Source organism: Acartia tonsa, chromosome 2, assembly GCF_053477335.1.
Source record: "Acartia tonsa isolate MP-2025a chromosome 2, ASM5347733v1, whole genome shotgun sequence".
NCBI classification, from domain to species: Eukaryota; Metazoa; Arthropoda; class Copepoda; order Calanoida; family Acartiidae; genus Acartia; species Acartia tonsa.
In genome coordinates this window covers 44895028-44915311 of record NC_137261.1, presented here as the reverse complement: position 1 = coordinate 44915311, position 20284 = coordinate 44895028, and the positions used below count along the sequence as shown (strand labels likewise).

At 31.5% G+C, this 20284-nt stretch overlaps 2 protein-coding genes across 3 annotated transcripts in view; one reads left to right on the top strand and one right to left on the bottom strand.

Moving 5' to 3' along the window:
* The window catches only part of LOC145311954 (uncharacterized), a 214592-nt gene that overhangs the window by 69260 nt on the left and 125048 nt on the right, over positions 1-20284 (top strand). The gene's annotated exons all lie outside the window — the stretch shown is intronic.
* Positions 1-20284, bottom strand: part of LOC145311956 (uncharacterized) — a 51723-nt gene that overhangs the window by 4620 nt on the left and 26819 nt on the right. For both annotated transcript variants that reach the window (XM_080151029.1, XM_080151030.1), the window contains 6 exons: positions 18571-18707; positions 10142-10294; positions 7340-7454; positions 6439-6504; positions 1936-2075; positions 450-514 (listed from right to left, as the gene is read on the bottom strand). In XM_080151029.1, coding sequence (XP_080007155.1) covers positions 450-514; positions 1936-2075; positions 6439-6504; positions 7340-7454; positions 10142-10294; positions 18571-18707 — 676 coding nt within the window. The remainder of the gene's footprint in view (positions 1-449; positions 515-1935; positions 2076-6438; positions 6505-7339; positions 7455-10141; positions 10295-18570; positions 18708-20284) is intronic.

Genomic DNA, 20284 nt, shown 5'->3' with positions numbered 1-20284 from the left:
ATGACACTAATTTGATTTTATATTATTATATTATTCTTTCTTGTAATAGATTCTTGGATTCTTGTAATAGTTTTTTTTCCTATGATATTCGAATGATAATTAGATTTCTAGAAAAAATATCAATTTATCGCACAGTATTACAGACAGCTTTCCAGGGATATTAAAATTAAAAAAAATATAAGATAAAAAACAGTTTCGAGAAAAATCGTCTGTAATACGGGCTATACAATACATGATATTCAGTATGGTTGAGAGCTGGTTTTAGTCCTGCGGATATTAATCGGTTTCGAAGCCATCCTGGAATATCATTTACAAATAGTAACCATATTATAATTTAATGGTTTTGATATGCTACTGCAAGACTCTATCATACTGTCAAATATATAACTAGAATTTTCATAAATTATTGTATTATGTATAAGCTGCGCTTATCAAAGTGTATTGCTTACCTGCCATTCGTTTTCATACCACTTTTTATACCATCTCATCTCACAATCACAAACCAGGGGATTACCTAAACAAAATGGCATACATACACCCTTTCATTAGAAAAAGAAACTTATCCAATTTGAGAGAGGGAGAAGACATTGGAGTGTAAATTATACACTATACAGGTACCCAAAGTTTAACCACTTTAACCTACGAATGATACGCATCCACTCATTGTTCAAATTTTGGCCCAACACCGAGACAACACAAAAGTCGTTAAAAATGGTTCCTACTGCTGCTATGTCAGATGAGCGTTATAAATAGTTGGAGTATGGGCAATGCGATAGCGCAACAGTTACCATGCACAGTTAGGACTTCTAGAAAAAGGTCGGCAATCAAAGGAACCTAGTATTAGTGTCTAACTTTTTATCTTTGTGACGTAACAAAAATCTAAGGATGAGAGGGGAGGTGGGAAAGGAAACCGCTAAAAAAGAGATGGATTTTTGTTACGTCACGAAGATAAAAAGTTAGACATTATTACTAGGTTCCAATCAAAGTGTTGGTTGTCTGTAGGAAGTTTGACCATATGATCTGATCATGCATATCATCAAGCAAGATATGGTTTAGAGATGCACCAAAATAAAATATCGTGTTGTATTCTCATAGGCTTTATAACCACGTTATATTAGTCGTTTTGCCAAAAACTGGATTCTTTTAATGTACTTTGATAGGTTGGTTTGGTTCTTAACAAGCAGTGTACTAACTTTTCAATCAATAATTAAAATCTACAGAAGGGATAATTTTATATTTAATAATTGGGTAAGCTCTTAAATTTATCGCCCACTGTCTTATTCCAAGAGAGAGAGAGAGAGAGAGAGAGAGAGAGAAGGGACTATAGGCTCGGGCTGTTTATTACACTAGCCCCCAAAGTTTTATTATAATGTTTTTTTATTCGTTTGCTTATCAACATTGGGGACTATACGGAATTTTGTTTGGTTGGTTTATTAAGTTGAGTGTTTAAATGTTTAAACCACTAATTTTAATTTACAGATGGGCTAATTTTGTGTATTATCATTAGGGATGTACAACAATTTATTAGCAATTGTCTCTTACCTTTAGATCCCTGCCTTGTCTACTTTATAAAAACACTAGCGGCTTCGCCCCTAGCCTTTAGGGGCTTTGCCCCAAGAGGAAATTAAAAAAAAAATTAAGTACTACTGGTGCTGCCGCCAGTAGTTTTATGTGAACTAACTTACCCATAAGAAAAAAAATTGGGAGGGATTTTTATTTTTGGGGGGGTTGGGGTTGTCCCACTTCCCAAGAAAATAGCTTAAAACCACCACAGAACCAGTAGGTATATTCCCTGAAGAGTAGAATCCGATCGGTTCAGTGGTTATCGAGATCTTAAGGGACAGACGGACGGATGGACAGACAGACAGACATCATTCTACTTTGTATTATAGAATATCAAAGCATAAAAAATGCGCAAATGTTGCAAGAACTTACTATGGATATCAATATTCTTGAGTGTGTCCAGTATTGGTTCCATCAGCTCGAAGTGTAGGCTGGTCAGCTCGTTGTTGAACAGCTTCAACCATTCCAGGGAGTGCAGGTCGTTGAAGGCCGTCGCGGGGATCAAAGATATGCTGAAATATAAATGAATAAAAAACTAAGTAACAAAAAAGGATGACATCAACAATAAGTAGCGAAGCTCAAAATAGAAGCAATGAATTAACGTACAAAGTTAGTTAGGAGCAGTTAAAACATATTTAGAATTTAAGAATAGATACATCCTTTTTGAAAAAATATATATCATATTTTTTTGTAACATGACTGGCCGCCTGGCGGACCAAGTATTGGTAAAGGGAATCTAAAAATCACCCGTCTAAATTTAATAGAAATGAGCAAATATGGCCATTAATAAAGTAAGTTTTTATACGAAAAAAGGGAAATAAAAAATCACTTAATAGACAGGCATTCATGACCAAGTTAGAATTACCCCCCCCCCTCCCCCGCGCGAATAAAGTTATGGGGAAAGTATACTTAAAAATATATTATTAAATTAATTATAATTATAAGTAACACTTTAAGTCTTTTGTATTAAGTTGCTATGCTTTAAAGATTATTCAAACTATAGACTAATAACTTGAAAACTATTCAGACATTAATAAAACGATTAAATCAAGGCTGGGCACCCGCAGCTGTATTTGCTTTAAGTCGCACTTTATTTTGCAAATCGGTTTGCTTATCAAATTAAGAAAATCCAAAGCCGCATCTGCTAGTAATTAACCAACCAGAAGAAATCCATTTTATACAAACAATATTCGTTTTTGACTTGCAGAAAAGATAAAAGCAAACATTGTATACCAACATAGTATGGAAATATCCATACATCCAACGTCACTTTTAATTATAGAAATAAATGAAAAATGAACTTGTAATTATTTCTTTTATAGACCTTTTTATTACACTTCATCAAGTATATTAATATTGGTATGTAGCACAGCTTACAGTATGAAAAAAATAACATTAATACATTAACAGGAGAAAAATTGTCGTAAATTTAGCTTGCTTAAATGGACCTCGTTTATTGATCAGTTCGTTCATCCAGGGATGATAGGGGAGGGATGGGGTAAAGCGGGTGGAAGGAGGGAATCGTTATTTTAGCCCGCGGCGTGTTTCACTTCGTTAGAGAATATAGAAATCTGGTGTAAGATCAAAGTAATAATATATTTAGGATTAACCTAAAGATTTTTTAGACTGACGTAAAACCAAAACAAATCTAAAAAAGTAGTTGCGCTACCAGAAATAATTTCCAAATGTAATATTTTATGTTTATTACGTCTACTATGTGTGATTTCATCTTTTTTTATGTGCACGAAATATTGAATTTTATTTTCTTGCTTTCACGAAAACCAGCCGTCATTTGCGATTTGAATGAAATGGAACATTATTGATCGCTTGCAAAAGATGGTTCATCATTAGAGCTAATTGAATCATTTAAAGCATTATTACTGCTAGAAACCTAAATCTATAATATTCTATTTATTACGTTAGGACTAAAAAGTAGCTTAAAAATAGTTTTATATTTTTTCTTTTTATTTTAATTATTACCTTAGAAATACTGGACATTGAATATATGTGGATATTATTATCAATTTAGTTTGCTAACATAGAACTAGTTTATTGGTCAGCAGGAGGAGAAGAGATAGGGTACCTGGGGGTGGTATCAGTATTTTAGCCTGTTGCCAGTTTCACTCTATTAGAGTAGTAATAAATAAAGTAGTAATAAATCCAATTTAAAATTGTATATTTGTCCAAAATGAATACATAAGTTTAATATCATATTACATAAATTATATTATTTTCTTAATGAATGGATGAAGTCAGGGAAAACTAAAATAAACTTTTATAATTATGTTTATAATGAATGGAAAGACGTAAAGAGAAATAAAGAAAATTGTAAAACCTAAGGAAAAAAAGTTTGTTCATTGACAAGAAAAATATACTCTTTATGTTTCAACCCTAATACTTAAAAAAGCTTTGACAAGCTGACATAGACGTCCAAGCTTTTTTTTTTTTTTTGGGGGGGGGGTAAAATTTTTTTAAGGGGGGGGTAATTCTTTTTTTTTTGGGAGGGGGGGTAAAATGGCGCGCGAAGCACATCGCAAATTTTTTTTACCCCCCCCCAAAATTTTTACCCCGGGGGTAAAATTTACTTGGGAGGGGTAATTACCCCCCCTAAAATCTGTTGGCAGGGGTAAAATGTTTCCCCCCCGCAAAAATTTTTTTTGTTAGGGATTTTTTATTTTGGGGGGATATTAACCCTCCCAAAATTGTTTGGGGGTAAATTTTAAATGGGGGGGGGGGGTAAAATGAAAAAAAATTTCACCCGCAAATTCGTTTGGAGGGGGGGGGGTAATCGCCCCATTACCCCCCCCCCCTTGGACGTCTATGCAAGCTGATGTAATAATCTTTTTATCTTAAAAATGTTCCTTTAAAAATATTGACTTTAAACGTGGACATCTCCAGGAGGGGAGTATCAATTTTAGAAAGCAATTGAAATGGCTACCTTTCTCTTATTTTACCACTTTGGGTTATACTAGTAACTGCGCCCCTAGCATCTAATTTTTGAGGTTCTGTATTCGAAGATTGAAAAAATAGCCTAAAACCATCCCTATACTTGAATCTTAAAATATGGTCTAAAACCACTCTGGAATCTATGTAAAGCCTCTCTTAAATGAAAAACTAAGCCAGTTCAGCAGTCATCGAAATATTAAACTTCAGACAAAAAATTATATTTCAAGAATTGATCTTATAAGCATAAATGTTGAAAAAACCTACTTTTCAAGTTTTTAAGTATCAGACTATATATGTTGACATCTATAGTCTAACTCTCTACATTTTGAACAAATTTTCATTAAATGGAACATTTCATGTCAACTTCAAATTACCATTCCATGTAGCTATCACGGGTTAGGACAATGAATTTAAAAAAATAATTTGAGCATGTACGTAATTCAAAGTTGTAGCTGCGCCTCTAGCCTCAACTTATAAAAATGAACTAGGAAGGTTGTTTAATTCCAGAGAGCACTTTGCATACTAGCTACTATCTAAACTCACAGTTTTTTTTTTTTTGGGGGGGGGTAATTTTTCCTATGGGCGATTCCTCTTGAAGGGATATAGCTATCATCCCAAATTATATAAAGACCTTACCTGGACCTTTAAGAAGCTTTTCTGTTCAGGAGAATAAAAAAGATCAAATAGTTAACGAGATCTTTCGTTACAGACATCCTAACTTTTAATTTAAGTAAAATTTCTCTATCAAAAATAGTAAACCATATTTATATTCATTTAAATTTTTTTTATATCAATTTTTCTGTTTAATTTCATAAGTTCGGTCCTTTGTTCCCTTCTGAGCAAAAAAAGATTTGAGTAAATTATAAAATACAAGCGGCTGCGTTCCTAGCTCGATATTCGAAGGATTAAGGAAAGTATGAAAACAGCCTAAAACCAAACTTAGATGTAAAAATTAAATAGCTAAAAACCATCCAGGGACCAATCAGAATCTTTCATAAAATAGAGAACTCGATCGGTTCAGTAGTTATGAAATCTTAAGTTACACAAAATATACCTTACTACTTTATGTAATACGATGTTTTTATTTTTCCTTCGTTACTTTTGTATGACGTCATACTTTTTTAACAACTCGTCAAATTTAAATTTTGCTAATTGAATTTTTTTTTATATTTGGCATCAAGTAAACGTTAGTAATGTATTGTAGTAAAGTTAACAAAACATAAAAACTACATTTACTGATATTACATTCTTTTTACATAAACAAAACATTACTTGGTATTAGCTAGTTAATTTTTTTTGTAGTTTTGACTTAAATAACGCTTTTAACTTTTTAATGTTTACTAAATCGATATATTATTACTAGGATGTTGCACCAGATTTTCATGTACTCGTATAAAGTGTCGCTTGAAGTTGGCTAAAATAACGATACCCCATTATCCCATCCCTTCTCATATTAATGGATAAACGAACTGACTAATAAATGAGGTCCATATTACAAAGATAAATTTTCCCCTGTTAATATATCCAAGTACATTAAAATGAAAAATTATAAGATGAAAACCAGTTATGTTAAAATTAGAATCAATTTCAATTTCATCATTTTAATATTCGTGGAAAATTGTCTGTAATAATATGCTACATGATTTTTCAGCAGTGCTAAGAATCAGTTCTGATCCGGCGGATATTCATTGGTTTCGAAACCATACTAGAATAACTGGAATATCTCCCTCAATCCAATCATTAGATAGAACCTTTTCGTTGATTGCACGACTTTCTTCTGAAAGTCCTAATTATTAGCTTAGGTAATTAATAATTATCTTGGTCTTGTTCTTAAAACTATTTTACCTTTAAATGCTTCTAAGTCGATAGTTATGCCATGATTTAAACCTATTGCCTCATTATCAACTAGCAGATGTGGTTAAAACTTACTGGTTATTTTGTAGCCAAAGGTTCTTGATATGTTCTCCAAACCCTTGGAATTCATCATCCTCTAGCCTAAGAAAGAAAAACTTTAGTATTTTGTGGGACATTTTAAAGCTTCCCTTATAGCGGAAAAATCTACTTTGATGTATGGAAGGATGGCAGTGTTGTGGTTCCGGATCCGGAACCGAATCCGCATTTTTTTGAGTCCAAGGATCCGGATCCGGATCCTGGGGTATAAATTTATGGAAAAATCTACCTAAATTTATAAAAAATAGTCACTTACAAATTTTACAAAGGAGGACATCATCTCAGACATTCTCGTGATGAGAGCCAATCTTTAAGGTTTAGGTTCAAACTTGAAAATTAAAAGTATTTTTGACTTCGAGATTAAAGAATAAATATTTTTTGAAAAATTTGGTAATTTCATTTTTATTGTCAAGGATCCGGAGCCGGATCCGGATCCGCACTGACCAAATTTGGAGGATCCGGATCCGCATACAATCAATGAGGATCCGCAACACTGAAGGATGGGCATATCATAATTATTAAGTTACGTCACTCCCAAATTAAATTTTTTATATGTTTAATCATTTATTTGTCAGTCAAAAATGCTTACAAAACAGACCTTTTTGACCTATGATAATAAAACATTTTCTTTACAAGCCCAAGTAATCAGTTTTGAAATACCTTTCTAGTTCATGGAAAATTAATAAAAATACTAAAATTGGGGTGTAAGCTTTTGTATGCATGGATATCACTAAATCAATAGAAAAATATCTTTTTAAACTTTTTTAAAAGGTTTATTCTGTTTAATTAACCTTTTTTTCTGTTTTGAAAGCATTTTGACAGAGTTATGGCCAAATACATGATCGAACATATAAGGAACTAGCGGACTTTAAAATCTTACCTGGTAATATTATTATCATCAAGATGTAGTGTTGTTAGTTGATGTAATGGCCGCAAGGCGGGGCTAGGTATTGCAGTCAGCTTATTGTTGGTCATCGATAAAGACTGTAAACCCTCTACAAATAAGAAGTAATATTAGAAAGTTTTAGCATATCCGGCATTTCTCTAAGGAGGGTCGTGATAACTAAATTAGTTATAAAACTTCCCAGGATCCATTAGATGCTGCTCTCTAAAGGAAAACCATATCGGTTCAACGGTTACCGAGTTCCTTTAGTACACAAAGACAAACAGACACAAAGATATTGATCCTGTTACTTATACATGTGTATGATCCATGAAAATTGTTAAACTTTTAAAAGGAATTCAGTAATCCTTTTACTACAAATAATAAAAATAAAACTGCACCAATAGACATTTTTACTACAGGCAAACATCATTTTAAATTAAGCAAATAATAAAAATTGAGGTTTTATTGATTTCAATAAAAAAAACTACGCAGTAAATTTCTACAATAGGAATGATAAAAATAAATTTTTCAAAAATTATTATTAAACATAAACTAAAAAATATTTCATTATCTTAGATGATCATATTGCAATAGCCCAGCCACCATTTTATTGCAAAAAGTTTCTTAAAAACATATATGGCAATTATTTTTATTATAAACACGGGCCGTGATTCAGCAAATTATAGTTCCTATACCCATTTATTCCATTTAAAATTGCCGAAAACTTGGATAATTTTGTGAGATTGTGTTGTGTAAAGGGAAGTGAGTTATGGGAAAATTTTCACTTGGAATCCTGGTTCCTTGTCCTTGTCACGCGTTTGACTTAAAAGTAAAATTTATAAATAGGTAACACTTGTAACATTTGATTTTAAGAAACTTTGCCAACGGCTACGTGCAGGGGCGTCAAAGCTTTTTCATTTGGGGGGAGGGGAGGTAAACATTCAAAATTCAAAATTTTTTCGGGTTATCTTTATTTTTTTTTTGGGGGGGGGGGGGTATTCACCCTTTTATCCCCCCCCCCCCACGTTGGACGTTTTTGGCTTCGTGCTGCACTACAATACAAACATGCTGTCAAAATTATAATTAATGGTCCCAATTATCCAGTTATAAAAAGTGTATAATTGTTAACTTAACTCTGATCAACTAGAATTAATTTCAAGATTTGTTATAGTTACAACTCTCCCTATTATCTAGCTATAATAATTGTATAATTATTAACTCTTATCACCTAGAGTTAATTTCAAGATTTATATATAGTTACAACTCTCCCTATTATCTAGCTATAATAATTGTATAATTGTTAACTGTCGTCAACTAGAGTTAACTTCAAGATTTGTTTATAGTTACAACCCTCCCTATTATCTAGCTGTAATAATTGTATAATTGTTAACTCTCGTCAACTAGAGTTAATTTCAAGATTTGTATATAGTTACAACTCTCCCCATTATCTAGTTATAGTAATTGTATAATTGTTAACTCTTATCAACTAGAGTTAATTTCAAGATTTGTATATAGTTACAACTCTCCCTATTATTTAGTTATAGTAATTGTATAATTGTTAACTCTTATCAACTAGAGTTAATTTCAAGATTTGTATAAAGTTACAACTCTCCCCATGATCCTGTTAAAATAATGGTAAAATTGTTAACTTTTTCACCTAAAATTATTTTTGAGAACTGCAAAACATTATCTTTATGCATTTGTTTTGCTAGAAACGATTTTTCTTGGAGGTGGTACCCTCCCAAAAAAATATTTATAATCCTACCCAGGACCTTTTAGAAGCTATATTACAAAGGAGAACGATATCGGTTCAGTGATTAGCAAGAGACTTCAATAAACTCAGACAGATAGACATGCTATTACTTTTAGATAAGATTTGATCTGATTTTCAAGATTTCAACAGTGCTACAAGCAAAAAAGTCCTTTATAATCCACACAAATATTGAAAATCAGTATTGAAGACCACTAAACCAAGTTTGATATAAGAAATTAATTTGTTTACAACTAGTTAACTAATAGTTAATTGATATAATGCATTTCTGGTAGTGCACCTACTATATTAAACTAGGTTGTAGCTGTCTATAGGCTCTAGCAAATTAGGGATAGATGTCACCGCGTTTGGCTTACGTGATCTATTAACGTCATAGTAGAGGGAAAGAGAAAGGGAAGGAGGAAAGAAACTTCCTAGAAATGAGATTGGTAATAGGGTATTTTGTGACGTTAATAGTGGCACGTCAAACGTGGAGACATCTATCCCTATTTTGCTAGGGAACTATAGACAGCTACAACTAGATTTTTGGCTGTCAGTTGATGAAAGATATAATAGTTATTTATCGCATCGTATTATAGACACCTTTCCGCGGTTATTAGAATTAAAATTATGAGATTAAAAACAGTTTCTTTTAGCTACTAGTGTCTGAGGCCCGGGTATCAAAACTGGTATCAATTTTATGATTTTTATTTTAATATACGTAGAAAATTGTCTGATTTTTTAGTATTGCTGAAAACTGGTTCTATAATCTATTGGTTTCGTAGCCATACTAAAAATTTCTTTTTCTATAAATAAGACAGCAAAACTGTAATACGTTTTGGTTGCGCTGCTAATTTATAATTAGTACCTGTCAATTATTTAACATTTACCAATATGCATTTAATTGCGCTTTTTGCAAAAAAAAATTACAATCCAAAATTAACTTTTTTTTTATTATATTTTGATTATTTATTATAGTATTGAATAACCAAAAAATATTTTTTAAAAATAAGAATAAATAATGAGAAAAATACACACAAGTTTACCTTCAAGACCGCGAAAAGCTTCCTCGTGTATTTCCGAGATCTTGTTGTAGTCCAAACTGAGGCTGGTCAACTTGTAGAGGCCGTCGAAACCGCTGGAGTTGAGGTTATGCAGAAGGTTGTGGTTCAGGGTCAGCGTGTCTAGCCGTTCCAAACCTTAAACATAATAATCCTATTATGTAAAGAAGCAAGAATTTTTTCATGATTGTCCGTTAAGATCTTGCTAACCACTGATAAAGAAGTTTCATGATGGTTTTAGGCTATTTTTTTAGGTTTAAATGTTGCTAAATGCTTGAAGCACAGCCAATTTAGGGATGATGTACTGTCCAAAACAGAGGCATAACTGATAATGCTTAAAGTTACCTAATAATGTTAAGTCAGACTCAGACTAATGAAGATAGTAGAAAGAGTAGAAATTTAATGAAATTGAGCTCTTTAAAGAACATTAAAAAATACTAAATATGTTCCAAATTTCATTAAAAAGTAATTTGCTTAATCTGTTTATAATTATACCTGAAATTGATACCCAATGTTTATTGGTGACAAATATAAATGTTTATTTAAATATTCATATATTTTTAATTACTGTGTAGTAAACCTGTCAACATTTTCTTTAATATTTGTTATTGGTCAATTATTTCTAATTTTTAGTAAATCTCCTAAATTGGTCTGTCTGTCGGTATATGTCTGGTTCTGTTTGAAACACTTTTTTATATCTTCTTTTCGTTCTGAAATATTTCACTCCTTAATATGGCCATTATTAATAATGTACATTATATGTAATTTCATTTTTCTTTAAAACAATCAATTCACTGAATTTTATTTTTACAGATAAACAGTTTAAGTATACATATAATTTTCAGCGGTTAGATGGCGGCTGCAGTATTTGACAATGCATTAAAAGTGGTATGATTTATGGTTCATTATTATTGACAAACGATCTGTTTATACAAAACAGTTATCCGTTTTGTATTAATATAGAAAAATTGTAATTTGTCCCAAAAATTTGTGGTTTCCCTAAAATTGCCTTCTTAAAATTAATTGAATTTTAGGTGATGTGAGGGAGGGGTTCAAGTAAGGTTAGGTAATATTTGATTGCAGGGTAGTCCTGCAGGGTTAAGGCACCTAAGGTAAAGATCTTGCAGGTGTAAGGCATAAAGAAAAAAAATATCCCCTCTTATATCCAATTTATTTAAGGGGTTCTGTGCTTGCTAGACACTTTTGGGGGAAAGCATCAACATATAACATATTATCAGTATTCGGCCCATAAGTTATCCAACAGTAATACCAAATAAACGATAATTTTTTTCTCTAAATTGTATGCAAACCTTAATAGTTTTATACACTATACTTTCCTTGTCATGCAATGTACTTTTAATAAGACCACTTTTCTTAGACTTCTTTTAAAAATCCTTTACGATTTACTGAAATATATGTTTAATCTTCTTCATTTAAAGTACTAAGGATTTTTGGTTCGAAGCTTAATATTTCATTGATTACTAAAACAATGAAATTCTCCACTAGTGGGATCTTCATACATGTCTTTTGATGATTTTCAGGCTATAGTATTTTTAGATTTAAGTCTTGGGGATTGTTTTAGGCTATATTTTAGCCCCCCCCCCCCTCCTAGCCATTTGAATACAAAGTCACAAATAGATGCTCGGGGCACAACCGCTAGTATTATCAATTGCGATTACTTTAAATAAATAACCCGGCACTTTGGGGCTAAAAAAAATGGTTTTAATCTTATGATAGTACATTCTATATCCGTAGAAAGCTGTTTATAATTCGATGCGAGAAATCGCGAAATCTGACTTCTGAAATTTGTGTCACTCTTCCAACATGACGCATGACGGCGTACGACCGCGAGAATGACATTTTCTAGGACTCCATCAAAACTAAAGAAATGGCGTTTGACAAGAATGCATTCTAAAAAATACTCTAGTAGTAATAAGTCTTTAAATATTTTTTTGTTTTCTGTAGAGTAAATAATATAAACTATTATGATATTTGAGAATTTGTTTTTATAAATAAGTTTTGATAGATTATGTTTGTCTTTCTACTTTGATCAGCTTATATAACTATACAACATTTCATTAATTAATAGTTGATAATTATTTTTATAATCGTTTTAAAGACAACTTCCCGCGAATGTTAAAATGAAATATTATCAGATTAAAACCTGTTTTTAGCTTTGTTAGTCCCGCGGGACAGAAAGCCCGGGCTTACAAAACTGCTATTAATTTAATCATTTCTATCTTAATATTCAAGGAAAAACTGTCTGAAATACGATACTATACATGATTTTTCAGTAAATATTGAGATAGGATGAGGGTGCTATGTACACAATCGGAAACTCAAATTCAGTTGACCTGAAAAAATTAATTAAAATTCGAATAAAGAAATGCACAATTGTTTGATATTATTATGCGCGTACATATGATTTTAATCAACGGGTGTAAAATGATATTTTTTGCATCCACATTAAACACCCGTTCATGAGTTGTAAAATCGTGTTGGCCCAAGAATGGATGTAGAATATATGTGGATATTATGACAGATTTTTTTGCTAATTTAGGTTGCCAACGGTGATCTCATTTATTGGTCAGTTTGTTCAACCAGAAGGAGGATAGGGGATGGGGTAAAGGGGGGTGGGTGGTGGATATCGTCATTTTAGCCCGCTGTGAGTTTCACTTCATAAGAGAACATAAAAATCTAGTGTAACATCCAAGTACTATTAAATCCATTTGCTTAATGTAGGGGGCAAAATCTCTTTATTCTTGTCAGGAAGGTTTTAATACCCTGTCCTGTCAATCCCTGATAAAAAAGATACTGCTCACGTTAACCAAAATGTTTAAAAATGTAGGACAAAATTAATAAAATATAATTTCGTGACTCCAGCCTTACATGCCAATGTTAGTTTTCAATTAATGTTCTACACAAGGATCCAGGATAGGACAATGGACGATAAATCATCTTTTGAGTTAAATGTTCTGTCCCTGAAATTGTACAACGAAGAAGTAAAGCAAAGCTTCTCCGCGTATATAAAATTTGAATAACGGTCCGGCATGGAAGAATTGTCCTACTGATTTCAATCTAGGCATGATGAATCACATAACAGTTAGGTACAATTCCTAAAGCCTGGCAAATTAATAATGAGTGCCTATGTGCATTTTAAGCATAATTATTTTCCGCCTTTTTGATAACATTTTATTCAATGATTTTATTCTCAAAACATAAAAATCAGATTCCGGAGGAATCGAACATTACACATTTAGGGACACACTCCCATTACCTCAAAATACCAAAATCAGATTCCGTAGGAATCGCATATGACCTATATTTTATTTTATTTTGTACATTAGTGGATTATTATATCCCTTCTCAAGAAATAAAAATCAGATTCCGTAGGAATCGAAACCAATCATTACACCTTGTTCACTTAGGTACCTAAATACGTTATATAGGTACGGTTTATTATCTATAGACACATCATTAGAGTATCTTATTTTATTTTATTTATTGGATTGGACCAGCGTTGTCGCGATATTTATCGTTACCCTGTAATTATTGGTGTGGAGATGTCCTTATACACGGACAAAACTCCACTCTGTAATGAGAATAATTTGTTACAAAGGAAACTGTCTGGGTAGAGCTGAAAAAGGATCACAACGGGAATAGCGACTTCTTTTGAAGGTTTTGGTTCCTTAATTGTTCCGAATTTATGCTTGGAGAAGTTGCAACTGATAGTAGGAGGATGTCTGAAATACACAGCAAGATATTGTATTTTATTATCATTATTGTTAAGATTATTGTTAAGATTATTTATTTGCACATAGAACATTGTATCGGCTTGGCAAGCGTCAAAGTACACCAGTGGCTCCACAACCCTTAAAGGGTTATGCCAACTATCTGGTACAATGTTGCATGGAATTTTTCTTGTAAAATGTTATCTTTATCCTATTCGAACTGGCCTGGCAACTAGGTGGAGACGAAGTTCGGCCAATTCCATGCTAGGTACTTAATAATAGTTATTATGTAAATTGTTCTCAAACCTGCATCAAACATAACAAACCAGAATAATCAAACCAATCAAAGCATAGTAACTTAATGTATGATATATATCTAATAAAATATGTTGTACCTTTGAGGAAAATAAATCTTATCTTATCTTATCTTATTTTCCTATATAATTGATTTTTAGAATATTGATTCCTAGGACTTATAGCCATAATCTATAATATTTGTTTAATAATATTATTAATTCAAACTAGCTAATATGCATGTTGTCAGCCTTGATTTTATAATGTCTATAATCAAAATTTCAATTTAAATTCTAAAGAATTAAAGTAATTGTGAAAGTGTTGCCTACTTATTGTAATGCATTGTAAAACATAACAAGAACAGACTCCAGGTGTTCTATCACTACCACTTAATTATTCAAATTACTACCAATAACCTTTTTTTTTGCCAAACATCGAGTCATTTTCAATTGTAGATCGACCAAACATTTGAAATATTAAAATATTTGGATCATGGAAAGAAAACAAAGTCATTCCTAATTAGGACAGAAGTCACTGGAAATTGATCTAAGGAAGGCTACTTATGTACTTCATCTAACAAAATCTTACTTAAGGAAGGTGACTTATGTCCTTTGTCTGACAAATTCTTACATTAGGAAGGCTGCTTATGTCCTTCATCTTGCAAAACTTAGCTTTTCTGTCCTTCACATAGCAAAACCTTACAAAACATAGCTTGTCTGTCCTTCACATAGCAAATTCTTACAAAACATAGCAAATTCTTGCAAAACATAGCAAATTCTTACAAAACATAGCAAATTCTTGCAAAACATAGCAAATTCTTGCAAAACATAGCAAATTCTTGGAAAACTTAGCTTTTCTGTCCTTCACATAGCAAATTCTTGCAAAACATAGCAAATTCTTGCAAAACAAAGCAAATTCTGGCAAAACATAGCAAATTCTGGCAAAACATAGCAAAATCTTGCAAAACATAGCAAATTCTTGGAAAACTTAGCTTTTCTGTCCTTCACATAGCTAATTCTTGCAAAACATAGCAAATTCTTGCAAAACATAGCAAATTCTTGGAAAACTTAGCTTTTCTGTCCTTCACATAGCTAATTCTTGCAAAACATAGCAAATTCTTACAAAACATAGCAAATTCTTGCAAAACATAGCAAATTCTTGCAAAACATAGCAAATTCTTGGAAAACTTAGCTTTTCTGTCCTTCACATAGCTAATTCTTGCAAAACATAGCAAATTCTTACAAAACATAGCAAATTCTTGCAAAACATAGCAAATTCTTACAAAACATAGCAAATTCTTGCAAAACATAGCAAATTCTTGCAAAACATAGCAAATTCTTGCAAAACATAGCAAATTCTTGCAAAACATAGCAAATTCTTGCAAAACATAGCAAATTCTTGGAAAACTTAGCTTTTCTGTCCTTCACATAGCTAATTCTTGCAAAACATAGCAAATTCTTACAAAACATAGCAAATTCTTGCAAAACATAGCAAATTCTTACAAAACATAGCAAATTCTTACAAAACATAGCAAATTCTTGCAAAACATAGCAAATTCTTGCAAATCATAGCAAATTCTGGCAAAACATAGCAAATTCTGGCAAAACATAGCAAATTCTTGGAAAACTTAGCTTTTCTGTCCTTCAAATAGCTAATTCTTGCAAAACATAGCAAATTCTTACAAAACATAGCAAATTCTTGCAAAACAGAGCAAATTCATGCAAAACATAGCAAATTCTTGCAAAACATAGCAAATTCTTGGAAAACCTAGCTTTTCTGTCCTTCTCATAGCTAATTCTTACAAAACATAGCAAATTCTTGCAAAACATAGCAAATTCTTGCAAAACATAGCAAATTCTTACAAAACTTAGCAAATTCTTGCTAAACATAGCAAATTCGTACAAAACATAGCAAATTCTTGGAAAACTTAGCTTTTATGTCCTTCACATAGCTAATTGTTGCAAAACATAGCAAATTCTTGTAAAACATAGCAAATTCTTACAAAACATAGCAAATTCTTGTAAAACATAGCAAATTTTTGCAATAAGGTTCCCAAACTCAAAAACGAATTTTCAGCGCAATCCGACCACCGGTTGGGACTCTTATTGCAAGAATTTGCTATGTTTTGTAACAATTTGCTATGTTTTGTAAGAATTTGCTATGTTTTATAAGAATTTGCTATGTTTTGCAACAATTAGCTATGTGAAGGACATAAAAGCTAAGTTTTCCAAGAATTTGCTATGTTTTGTACGAATTTGCTATGTTTAGCAAGAATTTGCTAAGTTTTGTAAGAATTTGCTATGTTTTGCAAGAATTTGCTATGTTTTGCAAGAATTTGCTATGTTTTGTAAGAATTAGCTATGAGAAGGACAGAAAAGCTAGGTTTTCCAAGAATTTGCTATGTTTTGCAAGAATTTGCTATGTTTTGCATGAATTTGCTCTGTTTTGCAAGAATTTGCTATGTTTTGTAAGAATTTGCTATGTTTTGAAAGAATTTGCTATGTTTTGTAAGAATTTGCTATGTTTTGCAAGAATTAGCTATGTTTTGTAAGAATTTGCTATGTTTTGCAAGAATTAGCTATGAGAAGGACAGAAAAGCTAGGTTTTCCAAGAATTTGCTATGTTTTGCAAGAATTTGCTATGTTTTGCAAGAATTTGCAATGTTTTGTAAGAATTTGCTATGTTTTGCAAGAATTAGCTATGAGAAGGACAGAAAAGCTAGGTTTTCCAAGAATTTGCTATGTTTTGCAAGAATTTGCTATGTTTTGCAAGAATTTTCTCTGTTTTGCAAGAATTTCCTATGTTTTGTAAGAATTTGCTATGTTTTGCAAGAATTTGCTATGTGAAGGACAAAAAAGCTAAGTTTTCCAAGAATTTGCTATGTTTTGCAAGAATTTGCTATGTTTTGCAAGAATTTGCTATGTTTTGCAAGAATTTGCTATGTTTTGTAAGAATTTGCTATGTTTTGCAAGAATTTGCTATGTTTTGTAAGAATTTGCTATGTTTTGCAAGAATTAGCTATGTGAAGGACAGAAAAGCTAAGTTTTCCAAGAATTTGCTATGTTTTGTAAGAATCTGCTATGTTTTGCAAGAATTTGCTATGTTTTGCAAGAATTAGCTATGTGAAGGACAGAAAAGCTAAGTTTTCCAAGAATTTGCTATGTTTTGCAAGAATTTGCTATGTTTTGCAAGAATTTGCTATGTTTTGTAAGAATTTGCTATGATTTGCAAGAATTTGCTATGTTTTGTAAGAATTTGCTATGTTTTGCAAGAATTAGGTATGTGAAGGACAGAAAAGCTAGGTTTTCCAATATTTTGCTATGTGATGGACCAAAAACCAATTTTTGCAAGATTTTGCTATGTGAAGGATCAAAAAGCTAGGTTTTGTGAGGTGAAGGGAGGCTACTTATGTCCTCAATCTTGCAAAATCTTTGTTAAGGGAGGCATGTTATGCCCTTCATCTAACAAATTCTCACTTAAGGAAGGCTACTTATGCCCTTCCTAGGAAGGTGACTTCTGTCCTAATTTAGGAATGACTTTGTTTTCTTTCCATGATCCAAATATTTTTCTAACAAAACCATTCAAAACATGCCATATTTTTGCTATCATAAAACGTTTCACTGGTGGTTTTGCCCATGAAGGTAAATTGGGACCCCTCTGCCCCAACCCCTGAGTCTGACCCAATAATCTTTAAACCACCACAGGACCAGTGATATATTCCCTGAGAAGCACAACAGTTCCGGTATAGTGGTTACCGAGATCTTAAACTTCAGATAGACATCCTTCTGCTATGTTTTATAGATACGAAGTTGGCTAATCTTTTTTTGGGCTAATATTGAATTAATGATATTGCAACAGTTGGGTGTTCAGTTTGTTCTTATACTTTTCTGCGTTTTTATGAAAGTGAATTCAGAGCGGTGGTTATGGCACACTATCTACTTACATATGGTCCCTTGTGACAAATATTTCAAAACTATTCACATGGGTGAAATATTGTTTTAAAATTGTTTTTATAAAACATCAAGTCACAGTTTATTTAAATAATATTATGCTTTGATTTTATTATTTCCAATATGTGTTTGCGATAGTTACATGTCTTAAATCATATCTTATATGCATACAACTAGCCGCCGCGCCCCTAGCTTATAGCAGAAAAAAAGCAAAAAGACTAAAATCCTGAGACTTATGAGAAGCTTCTATAAAATAATTGAATCTACAGCTAAAGACAAAAAACATACTACTTTTTGTTACATGATTATGATTATGACAGTTTTAAACAATTTCATCATATGCTTTTTTGTCGATAAATTATCAATATCAAAATAAAAATGTGTTTAATAATATCTTGCCTCTTATTCAACATGATAAAAATGTACAAAATTTGCCTACCTCTGAAAACTCCGGGAGTAATAGTTGTGATCTTATTCTCTGACATCTCTAGCTGGTTCAGGTTCTTCAGGGTCGTGATGGCATCCTTTGGGATCTCAGACAGGTGGTTGCGCCCAACGTTCAAACGGAGAAGGTCCCTAAGCATTATAGAACATAAAAATATGTGGTGACAAGTGGTTTTATTAGTTTTAAAGCAGCTAATCAACTATATTTAATTTTATCTAATTGAATAAGGTCTTGTTTTCCTTTAATTCTAAGAAGATAAATTAACTAGTCTGGTTTTAATTAATGTTAATAGCTTCTAATATATTCTATGTTATTAACTATAACTTTATGTAGCAACTTGTTGTCCTAGATTTTTTTTTTGTTAATAATAGTAAAAAAGACTACGATATATGTAGATTTGAAATTGATTATGAAAAAACTAATTTTAAAATAGAAATTTTAATGAAAGGATAAAGTTTCAATATCTAAAAAGTAATTATGTTATTGTTTTATGTAACATTTTTTTCACTTGGTTTATTTTTGTTAGTAAAGTTAGTAAACTACCATGTGAATTGAAAATATTAATGTCCTAAGTTGATATTTAAAGAAAATTTAAATTTCTAATATACTTTATAAAGAAACAAGGATGACATTATCCATAAAAGCGAGCTCTGGAATTAAATGGTAAAACAAACAAACATGTTTATAGAGTTGCTACGCGTTTATTGTACCTAATAATGACAGGAATCAACATCCAAAGTTTAAAATCGATGGGACATTTATTACATGACTAAATATACGAAAAAAGCTGGCTAACGGACAGAGGTACGGACGGACATACAGACTGACGGACAGACGAACAGACGTACAGACGGACGGACGGACGTACATACCCTAATTATATAAAAGCTTTGCTTTTGATAATATATACGTTTTATGGGTTCCAGGACAAACGCAGGAGTGTTAAAATTTTATTTTGATTAAGTTTTTCTATACAAATTAGGTTAGTTTAAGATATGAATGCACAAATAAGCCCCCCCTCGCAGGGGTTAGGCATTAAAAAAAATAAAATTGGTTAGGTTATGTTAAATGTCCACTCCTGCCTTTGTCCTAGGACCGTTTTATGTATCATTTTGTTACTAATTTTTATAAATTAATAGTTACTAAGTAGATAAGGTAAAATAGGATTTATGTAACTTTTAAAATTAATGTATCAAATTAAACAATTTACGTTGCACAAAAAGTTTTTTTTGCACTTTCAATTTTATAAATTTTTCTAAATTAACTAAAATCATAAAAGTATTTCCTGACTGAAGTATATTTTTACTTTTTATTCTTGGAAATTGGTATTTTATATGATTTACCCTTTTCATCAAATTAGATTCACTTTTTTGATTTAAATAGAAATAACAAAGAATTTAACAAAGCAATAAAATTTTGGGTTTTTTTTGCATAGGGACAATAATATTTGATAATACGCCTTAATCGTCTTAATTAACTTTAGATAAAAAAAAAATGTTTTTAACAATTATTGTTCAAAATATTTATCCTTTAAAAACCCTTATTATCAAAAGAAAAGTTATTTTATTTTGTGTTAAGTAAGAAAATTGTAAGAAAATAAAATAAATCAATAAAATTAATCATATATGAACAAGAAATAACAAAAATATCCATTAATTGTTAATAGCGCTGCAAAATAATCACTAGAATGTAAGATTGTTATTCAAAT